This window comes from Ranitomeya imitator, chromosome 9, assembly GCF_032444005.1.
Source record: "Ranitomeya imitator isolate aRanImi1 chromosome 9, aRanImi1.pri, whole genome shotgun sequence".
Classification (NCBI taxonomy): domain Eukaryota; kingdom Metazoa; phylum Chordata; class Amphibia; order Anura; family Dendrobatidae; genus Ranitomeya; species Ranitomeya imitator.
The window spans coordinates 3,817,117-3,840,731 of NC_091290.1; the positions used below are offsets into that span (position 1 = coordinate 3,817,117).

The following is a 23,615-nucleotide window of genomic DNA, read 5'->3' on the forward strand; positions in this document are numbered from 1 at the left end:
CTCCAGAGCTGCACTCACTATTCTGCTGGTGCAGTCACTGTGTACATACATTACATTACTGATCCTGAGTTACATTCTGTATTATACTCCAGAGCTGCACTCACTATTCTGCTGGTGCAGTCATTGTGTACATACATTACATTACTGATCCTGAGTTACATTCTGTATTATACCCCAGAGCTGCACTCACTATTCTGCTGGTGCAGTCACTGTGTACATACATTACTGATCCTGAGTTACCTCCTGTATTATACCCCAGAGCTGCACTCACTATTCTGCTGGTGCAGTCACTGTGTACATACATTACATTACTGATCCTGAGTTACATCCTGTATTATACTCCAGAGCTGCACTCACTATTCTGCTGGTGCACTCACTGTGTACATTACATTCCTGACGCTGTATTATACCTCAGAGCTGCACTCGCTGTTGGAGGCTAGCTGTGACGTAGTGACGTATGACGGACGTAGCAGTGACGTCAGCCGTACGCCGCTCTGAGGTGAGCTGTAGGTTGCCGTCGCACTCCAGTGGTGCTTTGCGGCAGCCGGTTGTGACATTACAGTGGGTCATGTGACTTGTGCGTTGAGGCGCTGGAGCAGAGCACTGGGCGCTGCCGGGCACTCGATAACAGAGCAAAGCTCCGCCCCTTCTAACTCTTGTGCATAAGTAGGAGGCGGAGCCTCAGCCTATGACAATAACGGCTCCTCCCGCAGCTCGTGGCTGAAGGCGTAAGGCACCGCCCTATTACTGGATTATGCAAATATGTCACCATAGCCCCGCCACATTCTCGGAAGATTAGCATAGTCCCGCCCCCGGAGTGGCGCTGCTGCGGCTCCTCGCACGGACGTCAGTGTCGGAGGGACCCGGCCCGGGATGTCCGGATGGAAGGACGGCGCGGTGCAGGACAAGTACCGCCTGGTGGTTGTGGGCGGCGGCGGCGTGGGCAAGTCTGCGCTCACCATCCAGTTCATCCAGGTGGGTGACTGCGGGGCCCTAGTGCTGGAATGTGGGGAGCGGAGCGCGCCGGGTCCTAGTGTCCGCTACGTGTGACTGAGGCTCTGGATTCGGGGGTGTGACTGCAATGTGCAACGGTGGGGGCGGCAGTCGGTGCTGGTACAGTGATGGGGGCGGCAGTCTGTGCTGGTACCGTGATGGGGGCGGCAGTCGGTGCTGGTACAGTGATGGGGGCGGCAGTCTGTGCTGGTACAGTGATGGGGGCGGCAGTCTGTGCTGGTACCGTGATGGGGGCGGCAGTCTGTGCTGGTACCGTGATGGGGGCGGCAGTCGGTGCTGGTACAGTGATGGGGGCGGCAGTCGGAGCTGGTACAGTGATGGGGGGCGGCAGTCGGTGCTGGTACAGTGATGGGGGCGGCAGTCTGTGCTGGTACAGTGATGGGGGCGGCAGTCGGTGCTGGTACAGTGATGGGGGCGGCAGTCTGTGCTCGTACAGTGATGGGGGAGATAGTCGGTGCTGGTACCGTGATGGGGGCGGCAGTCGGTGCTGGTACAGTGATGGGGGCGGCAGTCTGTGCTGGTACAGTGATGGGGGAGATAGTCGGTGCTGGTACCGTGATGGGGGCGGCAGTCGGTGCTGGTACAGTGATGGGGGCGGCAGTCTGTGCTCGTACAGTGATGGGGGAGATAGTCGGTGCTGGTACCGTGATGGGGGCGGCAGTCGGTGCTGGTACAGTGATGGGGGCGGCAGTCTGTGCTCGTACAGTGATGGGGGAGATAGTCTGTGCTGGTACCGTGATGGGGGCGGCAGTCGGTGCTGGTACAGTGATGGGGGCGGCAGTCTGTGCTGGTACAGTGATGGGGGCGGCAGTCTGTGCTGGTACCGTGATGGGGGCGGCAGTCGGTGCTGGTACAGTGATGGGGGCGGCAGTCTGTGCTGGTACAGTGATGGGGGCGGCAGTCTGTGCTGGTACAGTGATGGGGGCGGCAGTCGGTGCTGGTACAGTGATGGGGGCGGCAGTCTGTGCTCGTACAGTGATGGGGGAGATAGTCGGTGCTGGTACAGTGATGGGGGCGGCAGTCGGTGCTGGTACAGTGATGGGGGCGGCAGTCTGTGCTGGTACAGTGATGGGGGCGGCAGTCTGTGCTGGTACAGTGATGGGGGCGGCAGTCGGTGCTGGTACAGTGATGGGGGCGGCAGTCTGTGCTGGTACAGTGATGGGGGAGATAGTCGGTGCTGGTACCGTGATGGGGGCGGCAGTCGGTGCTGGTACCGTGATGGGGGCGGCAGTCGGTGCTGGTACCGGCAGTCTGTGCTGGTACCGTGATGGGGGCGGCAGTCGGTGCTGGTACCGTGATGGGGGCGGCAGTCTGTGCTGGTACCGTGATGGGGGCGGCAGTCGGTGCTCGTACAGTGATGGGGGAGATAGTCGGTGCTGGTAGCGTGATGGGGGCGGCAGTCGGTGCTGGTACAGTGATGGGGGCGGCAGTCGGTGCTGGTACAGTGATGGGGGCGGCAGTCGGTGCTGGTACAGTGATTGGGGCGGCAGTCTGTGCTGGTACAGTGATGGGGGCGGCAGTCGGTGCTGGTACAGTGATGGGGGCGGCAGTCTGTGCTGGTACAGTGATGGGGGCGGCAGTCTGTGCTGGTACAGTGATGGGGGCGGCAGTGGGTGCTGGTACAGTGATGGGGGCGGCAGTCTGTGCTGGTACCGTGATGGGGGCGGCAGTCTGTGCTGGTACAGTGATGGGGGCGGCAGTCTGTGCTGGTACAGTGATGGGGGCGGCAGTCGGTGCTCGTACAGTGATGGGGGCGGCAGTCGGTGCTGGTACAGTGATGGGGGAGATAGTCGGTGCTGGTACAGTGATGGGGGCGGCAGTCTGTGCTGGTACAGTGATTGGGGCGGCAGTCTGTGCTGGTACAGTGATGGGGGCGGCAGTCGGTGCTGGTACAGTGATGGGGGCGGCAGTCTGTGCTGGTACAGTGATGGGGGCGGCAGTCTGTGCTGGTACAGTGATGGGGGCGGCAGTGGGTGCTGGTACAGTGATGGGGGCGGCAGTCTGTGCTGGTACAGTGATGGGGGCGGCAGTCTGTGCTGGTACAGTGATGGGGGCGGCAGTCTGTGCTGGTACAGTGATGGGGGCGGCAGTCGGTGCTGGTACAGTGATGGGGGCGGCAGTCGGTGCTCGTACAGTGATGGGGGCGGCAGTGGGTGCTGGTACAGTGATGGGGGCGGCAGTCGGTGCTCGTACAGTGATGGGGGCGGCAGTCGGTGCTGGTACAGTGATGGGGGCGGCAGTCTGTGCTGGTACAGTGATGGGGGCGGCAGTGGGTGCTGGTACAGTGATGGGGGCGGCAGTCGGTGCTCGTACAGTGATGGGGGCGGCAGTCGGTGCTGGTACAGTGATGGGGGAGATAGTCTGTGCTGGTACAGTGATGGGGGCGGCAGTCTGTGCTGGTACAGTGATGCGGGCGGCAGTCGGTGCTGGTACAGTGATGGGGGCGGCAGTTGGTGCTCGTACAGTGATGGGGGCGGCAGTCGGTGCTCGTACAGTGATGGGGGCGGCAGTGGGTGCTGGCACAGTGATGGGGGCGGCAGTCGGTGCTGGTACAGTGATGGGGGCGGCAGTGGGTGCTGGTACAGTGATGGGGGCGGCAGTCGGTGCTGGTACAGTGATGGGGGCGGCAGTCGGTGCTCGTACAGTGATGGGGGCGGCAGTCGGTGCTCGTACAGTGATGGGGGCGGCAGTGGGTGCTGGCACAGTGATGGGGGCGGCAGTCGGTGCTGGTACAGTGATGGGGGCGGCAGTCGGTTCTGGTACAGTGATTGGGGCGGCAGTCGGTGCTGGTACAGTGATGGGGGCGGCAGTCGGTGCTGGTACAGTGATGGGGGCGTCAGTCGGTTCTGGTACAGTGATGGGGGCGGCAGTCGGTGCTGGTACAGTGATGGGGGCGGCAGTCGGTGCCTGGTACCCTTGCTCCGGCGGTGGTGCAGTTACTGGTGCGCCATCTCATCTGTGCACATTATGGCGGTGTATTTCTTGCCTCCACAGGATGAGGAATGTTTGTCACGTGTGAGGTTCCACATTACCTTGTCGTTGGTCTTAGAACCTGTCAGATATCGGTGGGGCCTGGAATAGCTCATGATGTGTAAGGAATCCTCTCCCTTGGTCCCCGGATGTATTAGGAGCACTCACCCCGCACCCCACAGTCCTTCTACCAGCCGAGGAATTCAGGTCCTGCCGCTGATTGTACAACTCATCAGAATCCGCTGCCGGCAGCTCCTGTGTAATCACTGACCAATGACGTCTGATGTGCTCAATGGAGACAAGTCCGGAGATGCTGCCGGCAGCTCCTGTGCTGGAGGAATTGCTTTTCCACACAACAGCCTCAGGCTGCATGTTCCTCGCACTACTGTGAGCCGCCTGCGTGGCCTAAACCTGCTCCCATGGCTGCAGCGTCTCTGGACTTGTATACATAGGGGACATCATCAGATAGTGATTACACAGGAGCTGCCTGCAGCGGATCCTGATGACCTGTACAACCTATCTGAGACGACCTCCTGACAGCAGACGAGGCCGGAGGTGCCTGGACTTGTGTCGGAGGAGCCTGGACTTGTGTCGGAGGTGCCTGGACTTGTGTCGGAGGTGCCTGGACTTGTGTCGGAGGTGCCTGGACTTGTGTCGGAGGAGCCTGGACTTGTGTCGGAGGTGCCTGGACTTGTGTCGGAGGTGCCTGGACTTGTGTCGGAGGAGCCTGGACTTGTGTCGGAGGTGCCTGGACTTGTGTCGGAGGTGCCGGACTTGTGTCGGAGGTGCCTGGACTTGTGTCGGAGGTGCCTGGACTTGTGTCGGAGGTGCCCGGACTTGTGCCGGAGGTGCCCGGAGTTGCCCGGACTTGTGCCGGAGTTGCCCGGACTTGTGCCGGAGTTGCCCGGACTTGTGCCGGAGTTGCCCGGACTTGTGCCGGAGTTGCCCGGACTTGTGCCGGAGTTGCCCGGACTTGTGCCGGAGTTGCCCGGACTTGTGCCGGAGTTGCCCGGACTTGTGCCGGAGTTGCCCGGACTTGTGCCGGAGTTGCCCGGACTTGTGCCGGAGTTGCCCGGACTTGTGCCGGAGTTGCCCGGACTTGTGCCGGAGTTGCCCGGACTTGTGCCGGAGTTGCCCGGACTTGTGCCGGAGTTGCCCGGACTTGTGCCGGAGTTGCCCGGACTTGTGCCGGAGTTGCCCGGACTTGTGCCGGAGTTGCCCGGACTTGTGCCGGAGTTGCCCGGACTTGTGCCGGAGTTGCCCGGACTTGTGCCGGAGTTGCCCGGACTTGTGCCGGAGTTGCCCGGACTTGTGCCGGAGTTGCCCGGACTTGTGCCGGAGTTGCCCGGACTTGTGCCGGAGTTGCCCGGACTTGTGCCTGGATTTGTGCCGGACTTGTGCCTGGATTTGTGCCGGAGTTGCCCGGACTTGTGCCGGAGTTGCCCGGACTTGTGCCGGAGTTGCCCGGACTTGTGCCTGGATTTGTGCCGGACTTGTGCCTGGATTTGTGCCGTAGTTGCCCGGACTTGTGCCGGAGGTGCCCGGATTTGTGCCCGGACTTGTGCCGGAGTTGCCCGGACTTGTGCCGGAGTTGCCCGGACTTGTGCCGGAGGTGCCCGGATTTGTGCCGGGACTTGTGCCGGAGGTGCCCGGACTTGTGCCGGGGGTGCCTGGATTTCTGCACGAGCCTCAGACTGAATCTTACTGAGGTTTTGTGACTGTTTCCACTTCTCACCCTTTGCAGATCAGCGTCGCCTCCTTCTGGTTCCCGACGTCTTGGTGCGGCCATTTCCATGCTGATGAGTAGGAGTCAGATCTCTGCTTGCTGTCATGAACGGTCTTGTTCACGTCCAGCTCCTAAGGCTACGGCCCCACGGTCAGTAATCGGTAATAATGTCCGCTGCCGGCTATTGATCGCCGGTGATGCCGCTCATTGAACCGTGTGGAGTCACCGCGCTCAGTACATTGGACGGGGCCATTTGTCCTGGGGAGACTGAGCGTCTCCATAAGAGAAATAGACATGCTGCTGTCTGGAAAGACGCACCACATGTCCGTCTCCACAGGTGATCCGCTGGCGTCCCTGCATCCACTATGCTGTGACATCTGACCTGTGCCTCTACCCTCCCATCATCCTGACCTCCTACTACCCACAGGTCATCAGTAGCTGCTCTGATCTGAGGAATCCGATTGTTACAATGTATCCGTCCAGCCCTCCTCTCACAGAGCATTGTCTCAGCCATGGTTCACATACACTGACAGCAAGCAGAGGCTTCGGGTTAGCAGCGCGCGGAGCAGCATTACCCTCGGCATGGCCGCCATGTCCTGTGGTCGGGGTGGGCGCAGCTGTTGTTGCTCAGGCCTGGTGCTGCCAGCTGTCACTTGCTGACCTGCCCCTTCTCTCCCGCCGCCATCTTGTCCAGTCATTTTTAGCATTTTACGTCTGACCCCCGTGTGATGCTGTGGAGCGCGGCGAGATCTGGACCCTGAATCCCAGGACTGGGGGTTTACATGGAGACCCCCGGCTTTACAGAATCTTCCCTCTCAGCAGTTTTTAGCTTCAGTTTATATGAATCAATGAGTTTTTCTCATTACTGAAAATACTTTACTCACACCCAGAGCTGCGTTCACAAGTCTGCCATTATTCTTATACTGCACTCACTCCCAGAGCTGCATTCACAAGTCTGCCATTACATTCCTATGCTGCACTCACACCCAGAGCTGCATTCACAAGTCTGCCATTACATTCTTATGCTGCACTCACACCCAGAGCTGCGTTCACAAGTCTGCCATTATTCTTATACTGCACTCACACCCAGAGCTGCATTCACAAGTCTGCCATTATTCTTATACTGCACTCACTCCCAGAGCTGCATTCACAAGTCTGCCATTACATTCCTATGCTGCACTCACACCCAGAGCTGCATTCACAAGTCTGCCATTACATTCTTATGCTGCACTCACACCCAGAGCTGCGTTCACAAGTCTGCCATTATTCTTATACTGCACTCACACCCAGAGCTGCATTCACAAGTCTGCCATTATTCTTATACTGCACTCACTCCCAGAGCTGCATTCACAAGTCTGCCATTACATTCCTATGCTGCACTCACACCCAGAGCTGCATTCACAAGTCTGCCATTACATTCTTATGCTGCACTCACACCCAGAGCTGCGTTCACAAGTCTGCCATTATTCTTATACTGCACTCACACCCAGAGCTGCATTCACAAGTCTGCCATTATTCTTATACTGCACTCACTCCCAGAGCTGCATTCACAAGTCTGCCATTACATTCCTATGCTGCACTCACACCCAGAGCTGCGTTCACAAGTCTGCCATTATTCTTATACTGCACTCACACCCAGAGCTGCATTCACAAGTCTGCCATTATTCTTATACTGCACTCACTCCCAGAGCTGCGTTCACAAGTCTGCCATTACATTCTTATGCTGCACTCGCACCCAGAGCTGCATTTGGGTGGTGCCCGTCCATCTGGGGTCCTGGCTTGTCGCCATTATGGCGGCTACATGTTGTCAGGTGAGCAGGTTATTTCTGACCTTGCGGGGCGGCGCCGGCTCTTCTGGGACATTGATCCTTTACTGAGAAAATATTAACCAGGAGATGGAGGCGGCCGGGCGCTCGTCCAGACTGATGTCTGTATGCAACAAACTCCACATCTGCCGGCGTCCGGCTCCTCGGGCAGCAATCCCAGCAAAGGTGCATGAAGTGCTGTTCATCCTGAGCCCCCTGGTTCATGAATGGGAGACGTTAATGAAGTGCAGCATTCCTCCATGTGAGCGGGGTGCATACAGCTGTTCATCCTGTTCCCCCTGGTTCATGAATGGGAGACGTTAATGAAGTGCAGCATTCCTCCATGTGAGCGGGGTGCATACAGCTGTTCATCCTGTTCCCCCTGGTTCATGAATGGGAGACGTTAATGAAGTGCAGCATTCCTCCATGTGAGCGGGGCGCATACAGCTGTTCATCCTGTTCCCCCTGGTTCATGAATGGGAGACGTTAATGAAGTGCAGCATTCCTCCATGTGAGCGGGGCGCATACAGCTGTTCATCCTGTTCCCCCTGGTTCATGAATGGGAGACGTTAATGAAGTGCAGCATTCCTCCATGTGAGCGGGGTGCATACAGCTGTTCATCCTGAGCTCCCTGGTTCATGAATGGGAGACGTTAATGAAGTGCAGCATTCCTCCATGTGAGCGGGGTGCATACAGCTGTTCATCCTGTTCCCCCTGGTTCATGAATGGGAGACGTTAATGAAGTGCAGCATTCCTCCATGTGAGCGGGGCGCATACAGCTGTTCATCCTGTTCCCCCTGGTTCATGAATGGGAGACGTTAATGAAGTGCAGCATTCCTCCATGTGAGCGGGGCGCATACAGCTGTTCATCCTGAGCTCCCTGGTTCATGAATGGGAGACGTTAATGAAGTGCAGCATTCCTCCATGTGAGCGGGGCGCATACAGCTGTTCATCCTGAGCCCCCTGGTTCATGAATGGGAGACGTTAATGAAGTGCAGCATTCCTCCATGTGAGCGGGGTGCATACAGCTGTTCATCCTGTTCCCCCTGGTTCATGAATGGGAGACGTTAATGAAGTGCAGCATTCCTCCATGTGAGCGGGGTGCATACAGCTGTTCATCCTGTTCCCCCTGGTTCATGAATGGGAGACGTTAATGAAGTGCAGCATTCCTCCATGTGAGCGGGGTGCATACAGCTATTCATCCTGTTCCCCCTGGTTCATGAATGGGAGATGTTAATGAAGTGCAGCATTCCTCCATGTGAGCGGGGTGCATACAGCTGTTCATCCTGAGCTCCCTGGTTCATGAATGGGAGACGTTAATGAAGTGCAGCATTCCTCCATGTGAGCGGGGTGCATACAGCTGTTCATCCTGAGCCCCCTGGTTCATGAATGGGAGACGTTAATGAAGTGCAGCATTCCTCCATGTGAGCGGGGTGCATACAGCTGTTCATCCTGAGCCCCCTGGTTCATGAATGGGAGACGTTAATGAAGTGCAGCATTCCTCCATGTGAGCGGGGCGCATACAGCTGTTCATCCTGTTCCCCCTGGTTCATGAATGGGAGACGTTAATGAAGTGCAGCATTCCTCCATGTGAGCGGGGCGCATACAGCTGTTCATCCTGAGCTCCCTGGTTCATGAATGGGAGACGTTAATGAAGTGCAGCATTCCTCCATGTGAGCGGGGTGCATACAGCTGTTCATCCTGAGCCCCCTGGTTCATGAATGGGAGACGTTAATGAAGTGCAGCATTCCTCCATGTGAGCGGGGTGCATACAGCTGTTCATCCTGTTCCCCCTGGTTCATGAATGGGAGACGTTAATGAAGTGCAGCATTCCTCCATGTGAGCGGGGCGCATACAGCTGTTCATCCTGAGCTCCCTGGTTCATGAATGGGAGACGTTAATGAAGTGCAGCATTCCTCCATGTGAGCGGGGTGCATACAGCTGTTCATCCTGTTCCCCCTGGTTCATGAATGGGAGACGTTAATGAAGTGCAGCATTCCTCCATGTGAGCGGGGTGCATACAGCTGTTCATCCTGTTCCCCCTGGTTCATGAATGGGAGACGTTAATGAAGTGCAGCATTCCTCCATGTGAGCGGGGTGCATACAGCTGTTCATCCTGTTCCCCCTGGTTCATGAATGGGAGACGTTAATGAAGTGCAGCATTCCTCCATGTGAGCGGGGTGCATACAGCTGTTCATCCTGAGCTCCCTGGTTCATGAATGGGAGACGTTAATGAAGTGCAGCATTCCTCCATGTGAGCGGGGTGCATACAGCTGTTCATCCTGTTCCCCCTGGTTCATGAATGGGAGATGTTAATGAAGTGCAGCATTCCTCCATGTGAGCGGGGTGCATACAGCTGTTCATCCTGAGCTCCCTGGTTCATGAATGGGAGACGTTAATGAAGTGCAGCATTCCTCCATGTGAGCGGGGTGCATACAGCTGTTCATCCTGAGCTCCCTGGTTCATGAATGGGAGATGTTAATGAAGTGCAGCATTCCTCCATGTGAGCGGGGTGCATACAGCTGTTCATCCTGTTCCCCCTGGTTCATGAATGGGAGATGTTAATGAAGTGCAGCATTCCTCCATGTGAGCGGGGTGCATACAGCTGTTCATCCTGAGCTCCCTGGTTCATGAATGGGAGACGTTAATGAAGTGCAGCATTCCTCCATGTGAGCGGGGTGCATACAGCTGTTCATCCTGAGCTCCCTGGTTCATGAATGGGAGACGTTAATGAAGTGCAGCATTCCTCCATGTGAGCGGGGTGCATACAGCTGTTCATCCTGTTCCCCCTGGTTCATGAATGGGAGATGTTAATGAAGTGCAGCATTCCTCCATGTGAGCGGGGTGCATACAGCTGTTCATCCTGAGCTCCCTGGTTCATGAATGGGAGACGTTAATGAAGTGCAGCATTCCTCCATGTGAGCGGGGTGCATACAGCTGTTCATCCTGAGCTCCCTGGTTCATGAATGGGAGATGTTAATGAAGTGCAGCATTCCTCCATGTGAGCGGGGTGCATACAGCTGTTCATCCTGAGCTCCCTGGTTCATGAATGGGAGACGTTAATGAAGTGCAGCATTCCTCCATGTGAGCGGGGTGCATACAGCTGTTCATCCTGAGCTCCCTGGTTCATGAATGGGAGACGTTAATGAAGTGCAGCATTCCTCCATGTGAGCGGGGTGCATACAGCTGTTCATCCTGTTCCCCCTGGTTCATGAATGGGAGATGTTAATGAAGTGCAGCATTCCTCCATGTGAGCGGGGTGCATACAGCTGTTCATCCTGAGCTCCCTGGTTCATGAATGGGAGACGTTAATGAAGTGCAGCATTCCTCCATGTGAGCGGGGTGCATACAGCTGTTCATCCTGAGCTCCCTGGTTCATGAATGGGAGACGTTAATGAAGTGCAGCATTCCTCCATGTGAGCGGGGTGCATACAGCTGTTCATCCTGTTCCCCCTGGTTCATGAATGGGAGATGTTAATGAAGTGCAGCATTCCTCCATGTGAGCGGGGTGCATACAGCTGTTCATCCTGTTCCCCCTGGTTCATGAATGGGAGACGTTAATGAAGTGCAGCATTCCTCCATGTGAGCGGGGTGCATACAGCTGTTCATCCTGAGCTCCCTGGTTCATGAATGGGAGACGTTAATGAAGTGCAGCATTCCTCCATGTGAGCGGGGTGCATACAGCTGTTCATCCTGTTCCCCCTGGTTCATGAATGGGAGACGTTAATGAAGTGCAGCATTCCTCCATGTGAGCGGGGCGCATACAGCTGTTCATCCTGAGCCCCCTGGTTCATGAATGGGAGACGTTAATGAAGTGCAGCATTCCTCCATGTGAGCGGGGTGCATACAGCTGTTCATCCTGTTCCCCCTGGTTCATGAATGGGAGACGTTAATGAAGTGCAGCATTCCTCCATGTGAGCGGGGCGCATACAGCTATTCATCCTGTTCCCCCTGGTTCATGAATGGGAGATGTTAATGAAGTGCAGCACTCCTCCATGTGAGCGGGGTGCATACAGCTGTTCATCCTGTTCCCCCTGGTTCATGAATGGGAGACCCTAATGAATTGCATCACTCCTCCATGTGAGCCGAGCGCATCTAGCTGTTCAACCTGGGCCTCCTGCTTCACCATCTATTTTTTTCTGGAGGGTCTTTACTGGGTGGGTCGTTCCTGGTGCTGATCGTCTCTCATCCTCACCTTTGACTTGTCTAGTTCTGGCTCCTTTTTGTCATCAGCGCAGATTTCGTAAGACGATAATAGCTGATCCACAAGATGACGACAGCGAGCGACGAGCTAACCACAAAGATGGCGCAATTCTTCATTATCGTCCTTACACCACCACAGAGGAATAGAATATTTTGTCTGCTACCGTCTGTACATCACGAGAGCTCCTGCAAGCTTTCCTGCATTAAAAGGACCTATGTAAACTGATAATATGGGCATACAGGACATATATTGCGGAGGACGGCGATCCTGAATCTGTCCCCACATGTGACCTATGTAAACTATTAATATGGGCATACAGGACATAGATTGCTGAGGACGGCGATCCCGAATCTGCCCCCACATGTGACCTATGTAAACTGTTAATATGGGCATACAGGCCATAGATTGCTGAGGACGGCGATCCCGAATCTGACCCCACATGTGACCTATGTAAACTATTAATATGGGCATACAGGACATAGATTGCTGAGGACGGCGATCCCGAATCTGTCCTCACATGTGACCCATGTAAACTATTAATATGGGCATACAGGCCATAGATTGCTGAGGACAGCGATCCTGAATCTGTCCTCACATGTGACCTATGTAAACTATTAATATGGGCATACAGGGCATAGATTGCTGAGGACGGCGATCCTGAATCTGTCCTCACATGTGACCTATGTAAACTATTAATATGGGCATACAGGCCATAGATTGCTGAGGACGGCGATCCCGAATCTGACCCCACATGTGACCTATGTAAACTATTAATATGGGCATACAGGACATAGATTGCTGAGGACGGCGATCCCGAATCTGTCCTCACATGTGACCCATGTAAACTATTAATATGGGCATACAGGCCATAGATTGCTGAGGACAGCGATCCTGAATCTGTCCTCACATGTGACCTATGTAAACTATTAATATGGGCATACAGGGCATAGATTGCTGAGGACGGCGATCCTGAATCTGTCCTCACATGTGACCTATGTAAACTATTAATATGGGCATACAGGCCATAGATTGCTGAGGACAGCGATCCTGAATCTGTCCTCACATGTGACCTATGTAAACTATTAATATGGGCATACAGGCCATAGATTGCTGAGGACAGCGATCCTGAATCTGTCCTCACATGTGACCTATGTAAACTATTAATATGGGCATACAGGCCATAGATTGCTGAGGACAGCGATCCTGAATCTGTCCCCACATGTGACCTATGTAAACTATTAATATGGGCATACAGGCCATAGATTGCTGAGGATGGTGATCCCTGTGTCTTCTATCTATCTATCTATCTATCTAGTAACTCTCCCTACATGTATAATAATCTCGGGCAGAGTTATCTCAGGGCACCGTCCACCCCGGAGCCTGGAAGACGTCACATAAAATATATATATATATCAGGTGCTGCAACCTGATCGCATGTGTAATGTGCAGTTAATTATTTTTTTATTGTAGCCATTAATTTATAAAAAAAAGGTCTGAAAATGGCGCTGCCTGGGCAGTAGCGACTATTGGCGATCCGCTCGCTGCTTTTGTGCAGGTGCTGCTGTTTTGGAGGAACAATTTTCTTTCTTTAGCTCTTCTTCCTGTGGAGTAACAGGCTGATTTTTTTTTTTTTTTTTTTTTTCATGAATTAAAGTGAACCTGTCACCCCCAAAATGGAAGATGAGCTGCGGCACCATCATCAGGGGCTTCTCTCCAGCATTCTGTAATGCATTCTGTAATGCTGTAGTTAAGCCCCCGATGTATCCTGAAAGATGAGAAACAGAAGTTACATTATACTCACCCAGGGGCGGTCCTGTTCTGGTCCTGATGAGGAGCAAAGTACTGCAGTGCGCAGGAGCTCGGCCGCTCTGACCTTTCCTGGCGCCTGCGCACTGCAGTACTTTGCTCCTCATCAGGACAGATCAGTACCGGAGCCGCGGCAGGAAGACAAGAAGAGGACGTCATCGTAAGAAGATGGGAGGCCCCGGACCACGACACCCATCGGACCAGAACAGGACCGCCCCTGGGTGAGTATAATCTAACCTCTTTTTCTCATCTTTCAGGATACATCGGGGGCTTATCTACAGCATTACAGAATGCATTACAGAGTGCTGGAGAGAAGCCCCTGATGCCGGTGAGCTTACCTCACCATCGATTTTGGGGGTGACAGGTTCCCTCTAATGATGTTAATGAGCGGCCTCCGCTCTGGATTCCTCCCAGCACCTGATGTCGCCATTTTGGATGTATCTGCCGCCCCACACCATTTGCACGTCGCCCCTCCTCTATATTTTTGCTTTCTGTCTTAGTGATGTTTGTGGCTCTTCCCGCGGCCCCTCCCTGTCTTCCCGCGGCCCCTCCCTGTCTTCCCGCGGCCCCTCCCTGTCTTCCCGCGGCCCCTCCCTGTCTTCCCGCGGCCCCTCCCTGTCTTCCCGCGGCCCCTCCCTGTCTTCCCGCGGCCCCTCCCTGTCTTCCCGCGGCCCCTCCCTGTCTTCCCGCGGCCCCTCCCTGTCTTCCCGCGGCCCCTCCCTGTCTTCCCGCGGCCCCTCCCTGTCTTCCCGCGGTCTGTGGAGAAGCCGCTAAAGATTGCCAACACTCAGACTGTCCCGGCCCCAACTGCCCCCCGGGGACCCCTCTACCCCCTGTATAAAGAGGGCAGAGGGGCAGCATTCAACTGCCAAACACCAGGCAGACCCCGCAAGTCACCTCCAGAGCTGCACTCACATCATGCCCTGTGCTCCAGTCACATCATGTCCTGTGCTCCAGTCACCTCCAGAGCTGTGCTCACATCATGCCCTGTGCTCCAGTCACATCATGTCCTGTGCTCCAGTCACTTCCAGAGCTGCGCTCACATCATGTCCTGTGCTCCAGTCACCTCCAGAGCTGCGCTCACATCATGTCCTGTGCTCCAGTCACCTCCAGAGCTGCACTCACATCATGCCCTGTGCTCCAGTCACATCATGTCCTGTGCTCCAGTCACCTCCAGAGCTGAGCTCACATCATTCCCTGTGCTCTAGTCACCTCCAGAGCTGTACTCACATCATGTCCTGTGCTCCAGTCACCTCCAGAGCTGCGCTCACATCATGTCCTGTGCTCCAGTCACCTTCAGAGCTGCGCTCACATCATGCCCTGTGCTCCAGTCACATCATGTCCTGTGCTTCAGTCACCTCCAGAGCTGCGCTCACATCATGTCCTGTGGTCCGGTCACCTCCAGAGCTGCGCTCATATCATGTCCTGTGCTTCGGTCACCTCCACAGCTGTGCTCCAGTCACCTCCAGAGCTGCGCTCACATCACGTCCTGTGCTCCGGTCACCTCCAGAGCTGCGCTCACATGATGTCCTGTGCTCCGGTCACCTCCAGAGCTGCGCTCACATCATGTTCTGTGCTCCAGTCACCTCCAGAGCTGAGCTCACATCATTCCCTGTGCTCCAGTCACCTCCAGAGCTGCAATCACATCATGTCCTGTGCTCTAGTCACCTCCAGAGCTGCAATCACATCATGTCCTGTGCTCTAGTCACCTCCAGAGCTGTACTCACATCATGTCCTGTGCTCCAGTCACCTCCAGAGCTGCAATCACATCATGTCCTGTGCTCTAGTCACCTCCAGAGCTGCAATCACATCATGTCCTGTGCTCTAGTCACCTCCAGAGCTGTACTCACACCATGTCCTGTGCTCCGCTCCCCACTCTCATGTTTCGCCTTCTCGCTTCCACATTCCTGTGATCCCAGACGAGTCTATGGAGGGGCCGCAGCTGTTTGTCCTCGTTGCCCGGACCCCCAGAGGGACTTTAGACTGTGGAATCTCAATCTCTTTCCTGAAATAATCTGTAAATGTCGCACACACGTATATATAATATATATGCCCAGGAATAGCTGCACTCGTCTGCATGGCGCAGTATTGGGGTACGTTCACACTCTGCGTTTTTTTCTGCTAATTTTCCGCTGCTTTTCCCAATACCAGTGAAGCCTGTGAGTTTCCAGGAATCTCCTGCGCACATTGGTTTTTGTGAGATCAGTGTTTTGAGCTTTGCTGCGTTTTTTGCACATAGAAGATGTCACTTCTTTCAGCGTTTTTCACCCATTGACTTGAATGGATGGTGAAAAAATGCTGCAAATACTCCAGGCTGACTTTGCAGTGTATTTTCCAGCTGGATGTGCCGTCACACTGGGCTCTGCTACATGTAGGTGGCACGGTGCGTCCATACAGCCCATCATCCACAGAGCGGACCGACATATCATATGTATGATAGTGCAGCAGATCGGCGGGAAACCATCCGCACCGGTCAGAGCCGCGGGTCCCAGCGATCAGCTGTGATTGGGGGTACACAGGTTACCTCTGGACTACTGCTCCCATCATCCGACACCTGCTGCCGCTAATAAGAGCCGCTGATGGGAGTATTCCTCAGCTGATCCTCTGCGGTAAATAAATAATTAAAAAACCTGGCGTGGGTTCCCCCCTATTATTGATAACCAGCCAGGCAAAACTCACAGCTGGGGGCTGCAACCCTCAGCTTCAGCAAGGCTGGGGATCAAGAATAGGGGGGTCCCCATGCTGTATTTTTAAATTAAGTAAATCATTTAAAAATATGGCATGAGATCCCCCTGGTATTCTCAGGCTGGTAAGGGGCCATAGATATTGGGCCCCGCAGCCTAAAAATAGTAAGTCTCAGCCACCCAGAATAGGAGCATCTATTAGATGCGCTAGTTCTGCACTTTGCCCTGTAGCAAAGAGCTGATGTTCTTAGCCTGAGGGGGGCAGTATCTATGGCCCCTTCCTAGGCTATTAATATCAGCCCGCAGCTGTCTGCATAGCCTTTTCTGGTTATTAATCAAAGGGGGGCTCTACGTCTTTTTTTTTTCTTTTAGGGTCCCCCATGTTGGCAGGCATTAAAGGCTAAGTATACAGCTGTGAGCTGATATTAATAGCCCGGGAAGCTCCATGGGTATTATCCCCTTCCCAGGCTATAACCATCGCTGCCCCCTCCTCCCCCCCCCCCCCCCGCTGTTGGCTTTCCCTCGGCTAGTTATGAAAATTATGTGGGAGCCCGCGCCATTTTTTTCAGAAAAATAATCTTTTAATAATTAAATCACATGTACAGTAAGCTGCACACACTGTACTAATTGTATTTGTCACAGACATCTATATATCTGCTCTGCCTATTCTATATGTATTTACTGTATATACACTGCCTTGCAAAAGTATTCAGCCCCCTGGAACTTCTCAGCCTTTCCCCACATATCATGCTTCAAACATAAAGATATTAAATGTAAATTTTTGGTGAAGAATCAACAAGTGGAACACAATTGTGAAGTTGAATGAAATTTATTGGTTATTTTACATTTTTGTGGAAATTCAAAACCTGAACAGTGGGGCGTACAATATTATTCGGCCCCTTTACCTTAACACTTTGTTGCCCCTTTTGCTGCGATTACAAGTCTCTTGGGGTTTGTTTCTATCAGTTTTGTACATGGAGAGACTGAAATTCTCGCCCGTTCTTCCTCGGCAAACATCTCGCGCTCAGTGAGGTTGATGGAGATCATTTGTGATCAGCAGTTTTCAGCTCTTTCCACAGATTCTCCATTGGATTGAGGTCTGGACTGTGATTCGGCCATTCTAACACCTGGATACGTTTATTTGTGAACCATTCCATTGTAGATTTTGCTTTATGTTTGGGATCATTGTCTTGTTGGAAGACAAATCTCCGTCCCAGTCTCAGGTCTTTTGCAGACTCCAACAGGTTTTCTTCAAGAATGGTCCTGTATTTGGCTCCATCCATCTTCCCATCAAGTTTAACCATCTTCCTTGTCCCTGCTGAAGAAAATCAGGCCCAAACCATGATGCTGCCACCACCATGTTTGACAGTGGGGATGGTGTGTTCAGGGTGATGAGCTGCGTTGCCTTTACGCCAAACATATCGTGTGGCATTGCTGCTGAAAGGTTTGATGTTGGTTTCATCTGACCAGAGCACCTTCTTCCACATGTTTGGTGTCTCCCAGGTGGCTTGTTGTTTATGGATATCTGTGAGAAATGGCTTTCTTCTTGTCACTCTTCCATAAAGGCCAGATTTGTGCAGTGTACGACTGATTGCTGTCCTATGGACAGACTGTCCCACCTCAGCTGTAGATCTCTGCAGCTCATCCAGAGTGATCATCGGCCTCTTGGCTGCATCTCTGATCAGTCTTCTCCTTGTTTGAGATGAAAGTTTAGAGGGACGGCCGGGTCTTGGTAGATTTGCAGTGGTATGATGCTCCTTCCATTTCAATATGACCCTTGCACAGTGCTCACTGGGATGTTTAAAGTTTTGGAAATCATTTTGTATCCAAATCCGGCTTTAAACTTCTCCACAACAGTATCACGGAGCTGCCTGTTGTGTTCCTTGGTCTTCATGATGCTTCACACAGAACCCTGAGACTATCACAGAGCAGGAGCATTTATACGGAGACTCGATCACACACAGGTGGATTATATGTATCATCATTAGGCATTTAGGACGACACTGGATCATTCAGAGATCCACAATGAACTTCTGCACTGAAAGTAAAGTGACCGAATAATATTGCACGCCGCACTTTTCAAATTTCCACAAAAATGTAAAAGAACCAATAAATTTCATTAAACTTCACAATTGTGTTCCACTTGTTGTTGATTCTTCCCCAAAAATTTACATTTAGTATCTTTATGTTTGAAGCCTGATATGTGGGAAAAGGTTGGAAAGTTCCAAGGGGGCGAATACTTCTCCAAGGCACTGTATATGGTCAGTGTATGGCGATATCACGTTTGCACTGTAATCATCTCTTCTATCCTGTCGGCTCCTGCGGTGATTTTACAGAATACAGCAGATGAATTGCCGGCTATTCTATGTATATATATATATATATGTGTGTCACTGACATCTATATATCTCTGTATTCTATGTGTATATATCCCAACCTCTCACTGTGATATTACTGTCTCCAGCAGATTAATTGCCGGCGTTTCAGAGGATCTACATAGTAACATAGTAACATAGTTAGTAAGGCCGAAAAAAGACATTTGTCCATCCAGTTCAGCCTATATTCCATCATAATAAATCCCCAGATCTACGTCCTTCTACAGAACCTAATTGTATGATACAATATTGTTCTGCTCCAGGAAGACATCCAGGCCTCTCTTGAACCCCTCGACTGAGTTCGCCATCACCACCTCCTCAGGCAAGCAATTCCAGATTCTCACTGCCCTAACAGTAAAGAATCCTCTTCTATGTTGGTGGAAAAACCTTCTCTCCTCCAGACGCAAAGAATGCCCCCTTGTGCCCGTCACCTTCCTTGGTATAAACAGATCCTCAGCGAGATATTTGTATTGTCCCCTTATATACTTATACATGGTTATTAGATCGCCCCTCAGTCGTCTTTTTTCTAGACTAAATAATCCTAATTTCGCTAATCTATCTGGGTATTGTAGTTCTCCCATCCCCTTTATTAATTTTGTTGCCCTCCTTTGTACTCTCTCTAGTTCCATTATATCCTTCCTGAGCACCGGTGCCCAAAACTGGACACAGTACTCCATGTGCGGTCTAACTAGGGATTTGTACAGAGGCAGTATAATGCTCTCATCATGTGTATCCAGACCTCTTTTAATGCACCCCATGATCCTGTTTGCCTTGGCAGCTGCTGCCTGGCACTGGCTGCTCCAGGTAAGTTTATCATTAACTAGGATCCCCAAGTCCTTCTCCCTGTCAGATTTACCCAGTGGTTTCCCGTTCAGTGTGTAATGGTGATATTGATTCCCTCTTGCCATGTGTATAACCTTACATTTATCATTGTTAAACCTCATCTGCCACCTTTCAGCCCAAGTCTAGAAGATTCTACAAGAAGTAGTTTGTTTTTTTCCTCTGGGGGCACTCAACTTTATTAGCATGCACAAAGAGATACAAGTTAGCTCTAAAAACATATGAAAAAAGCGCAACAAAACATGGGCTTTTCCCACAGACTCTTTTCTGCCCAAAACTCAGGTTTTGCTGCAGCATAAAAACGCCCAGTCTGAACATACCCTTATAGCAGTTATGCATTATTAGATATAGGGTCAGTATTATAGTAGTTATATTCTTGTACATAGGAGCAGTATTATAGTAGTTATATTCTTGTACATGGGGCAGTATTATAGTAGTTATATTCTTGTACATGGGGGCAGTATTATAGTAATTATATTCTTGTACATGGGGCAGTATTATAGTAGTTATATTCTTGTACATGGGGCAGTATTATAGTAGTTATATTCTTGTACATAGGGGCAGTATTATAGTAGTTATATTCTTGTACATAGGAGCAGTATTATAGTAGTTATATTCTTGTACATAGGGGCAGTATTATAGTAGTTATATTCTTGTACATGGGGCAGTATTATAGTAGTTATATTCTTGTACATAGGGGCAGTATTATAGTAGATATATTCCTGTACATAGGGGCAGTATTATAGTAGTTATATTCTTGTACATGGGGCAGTATTATAGTAGTTATATTCCTGTACATAGGAGCAGTATTATAGTAGTTATATTCTTGTACATAGGGGGCAGTATTATAGTAGTTATATTCTTGTACATAGGGGCAGTATTATAGTAGATATATTCCTGTACATAGGAGCAGTATTATAGTAGTTATATTCTTGTACATAGGGGCAGTATCATAGTAGTTATATTCCTGTACATAGGGGCAGTATTATAGTAGTTATATTCTTGTACATAGGGGCGGTATTATAGTAGATATATTCCTGTACATAGGGGCGGTATTATAGTAGTTATATTCTTGTACATAGGGGCAGTATTATAGTAGTTATATTCTTGTACATAGGGGCAGTATTATAGTAGTTATATTCTTGTACATAGAAGCAGTATTATAGTAGTTATATTCTTGTACATAGAAGCAGTATTATAGTAGTTATATTCTTGTACATAGGGGCAGTATTATAGTAGATATATTCCTGTACATAGGAGCAGTATTATAGTAGTTATATTCTGTACATAGGGGCAGTATTATAGTAGTTATATTCTTGTGCATAGGGGCAGTATTATAGTAGTTATATTCTTGTACATAGGGGCAGTATTATAGTAGTTATATTCTTGTACATAGGGGCAGTATTATAGTAGTTATATTCTTGTATATGGAAGCAGTATTATAGTAGTTATATTCTTGTACATAGGGGCAGTATTATAGCAGTTATTGTCTCGGTTCACACCGTGCTGCCAACAATATGTCAGGGATCCCGGGGAGGATACCTTTATCATCCCACCACTCGCACCAATTTGTCATAAATCGGGGTTGTTTGGTTGTCCCTGGTTCTTTCTGAAGGCGATTTATCTATATCCCATTTCCCGTTTGGAACTTCCAGCTCTCTAGCGCCCCCCTTTCTCTCAGGTCAGACAGGGTACTGCACCTAGGGTAATTAGTCGCCAGAAAGGCTGCTTGCTATGTACTGGCTATTGGTCACGCTGCAGCGAGGGCGATATAACTACTCACACTCAGGCGGGGACAATAATTATCAATGCTGCCGTCGGTACAAAGATGCTGAATTGCACAGGACAAAGTATTCTGCCACCACCCCCGATTCACGGGTACGGAGCCAACCCAAACCAGTAGCGCAATTCACTTCAGAGGAAGCAACAGTTTGTTTATAGAGCATGGAGAGACAATCTAGTAAATTATATATTTTACTCCATAAAAAGGTAGGCAGTGTTTACAAATTATAAAAGGTTTTATAAAGAAGACAATTCATATGTACAATACAATTACAAATAAAAAAAGAATTAAAATTGAATAGAGAACACTTACAGATCGTTCAGATCATTTCATCTCCTGGTCGCCAATGTGCTTTGGAGATACATAACGATCCATAAGGACAGCTTTGAAGAGCTGTTGCTAGCTTGCTTCCTGGACCAACAACACCCTTCCAACTCCCCAGGGTTAAGATATGCCCTCTCCTCGTCACATCACTGAGTGGGCTGAGTTATGACATGCCCTCCTCTTCACTTACAGCTATGGTAACTATTTTTCTGCATAACTTGCTGTGTGAACCTCGCATAAGTAAGACACCATGCTCATGATGTTCTCACGTCAGGGGCGTTCTTTTAAGTGTGAACACGGAGTAATTACCTGAACCGCTTACTGAGAAATCCACACTTTGCACTCGTTACGTTTAGCTGCCAACGATTTCAGTGAGTGATTGACATTTTTACATTATCGTGATCGTTATATTCTGTACACAGGAGCAGTATTATAGTAGTTATATTCCTGTACATAGGGGGCAGTATTATAGTAGTTATACTCTTGTACATAGGAGCAGTATTATAGTAGTTATATTCCTGTACATAGGGGCAGTATTATAGTAGTTATATTCTTGTACATAGGGGGCAGTATTATAGTAGTTATATTCTTGTACATAGGGGCAGTATTATAGTAGTTATACTCTTGTACATAGGGGAAGTATTATAGTAGTTACATTCTTGTACATAGGGGCAGTATTATAGAAGTTATATTCCTGTACATAGGGGCAGTATTATAGTAGTTATATTCTTGTACATAGGGGCAGTATTATAGTAGTTATACTCTTGTACATAGGGGAAGTATTATAGTAGTTATATTCTTGTACATAGGGGCAGTATTATAGAAGTTATATTCCTGTACATAGGAGCAGTATTATAGTAGTTATACTCTTGTATATAGGGGAAGTATTATAGTAGTTACATTCTTGTACGTAGGGGCAGTATTATAGTAGTTATATTCCTGTATATAGGGAGCAGTATTATAGTAGTTATATTCTGTACACAGGAGCAGTATTATAGTAGTTATATTCCTGTACACAGGAGCAGTATTATAGTAGTTATATTCCTGTACATAGGGGCAGTATTATAGTAGTTATATTCTTGTACATAGGGGCAGTATTATAGTAGTTATATTCTTGTACATAGGGGTAGTATTATAGTAGTTATATTCCTGTACATAGGGGCAGTATTATAGTAGTTATATTCCTGTACATAGGGGCAGTATTATAGTAGTTATATTCTTGTACATAGGAGCAGTATTATAGTAGTTATATTCTTGTACATAGGAGCAGTATTATAGTAGTTATATTCCTGTACAAAGGGGCAGTATTATAGTAGTTATATTCTTGTACATAGGGGCAGTATTATAGTAGTTATATTCTTGTACATAGGGGCAGTATTATAGTATTTATATTCTTGTACATAGGGGCAGTATTATAGTAGTTATATTCTTGTACATAGGAGCAGTATTATAGTAGTTATATTCTTGTATATAGGGCAGTATTATAGTAGTTATATTCTTGTACATAGGGGCAGTATTATAGTAGTTATATTCTTGTACATGGGGCAGTATTATAGTAGTTATATTCTTGTATATAGGGGCAGTATTATAGTAGTTATATTCTTGTACATAGGGGCAGTATTATAGTAGTTATATTCTTGTACATAGGGGCAGTATTATAGTAGTTATATTCTTGTACATGGGGCAGTATTATAGTAGTTATATTCTTGTATATAGGGGCAGTATTATAGTAGTTATATTCCTGTACATAGGAGCAGTATTATAGTAGTTATATTCTTGTATATAGGGGCAGTATTATAGTAGTTATATTCCTGTACATAGGAGCTGTATTATAGTAGTTATATTCTTGTACATAGGGGCAGTACTATAGTAGTTATATTCTTGTACATAGGAGCAGTATTATAGTAGTTATATTCTTGTACATAGGAGCAGTATTATAGTAGTTATATTCTTGTACATAGGGGCAGTATTATAGTAGTTATATTCTTGTACATAGGGGCAGTATTATAGTAGTTATATTCTTGTACATAGGGGCAGTATTATAGTAGTTATATTCTTGTACATAGGGGCAGTATTATAGTAGT

The 23,615-nt window shown here is 50.0% G+C and overlaps 1 protein-coding gene across 1 annotated transcript in view; it reads left to right on the top strand.

Moving 5' to 3' along the window:
* The first annotated feature begins 558 nt into the window (after positions 1-558).
* RRAS2 (RAS related 2) overlaps positions 559-23,615 on the top strand; it is a 36,096-nt gene continuing 13,039 nt past the window's right edge. Inside the window, exon 1 of the mRNA XM_069739938.1 lies at positions 559-975. Within this exon, the coding sequence (XP_069596039.1) occupies positions 874-975 (102 nt within the window). The 5' untranslated portion in view covers positions 559-873. The remainder of the gene's footprint in view (positions 976-23,615) is intronic.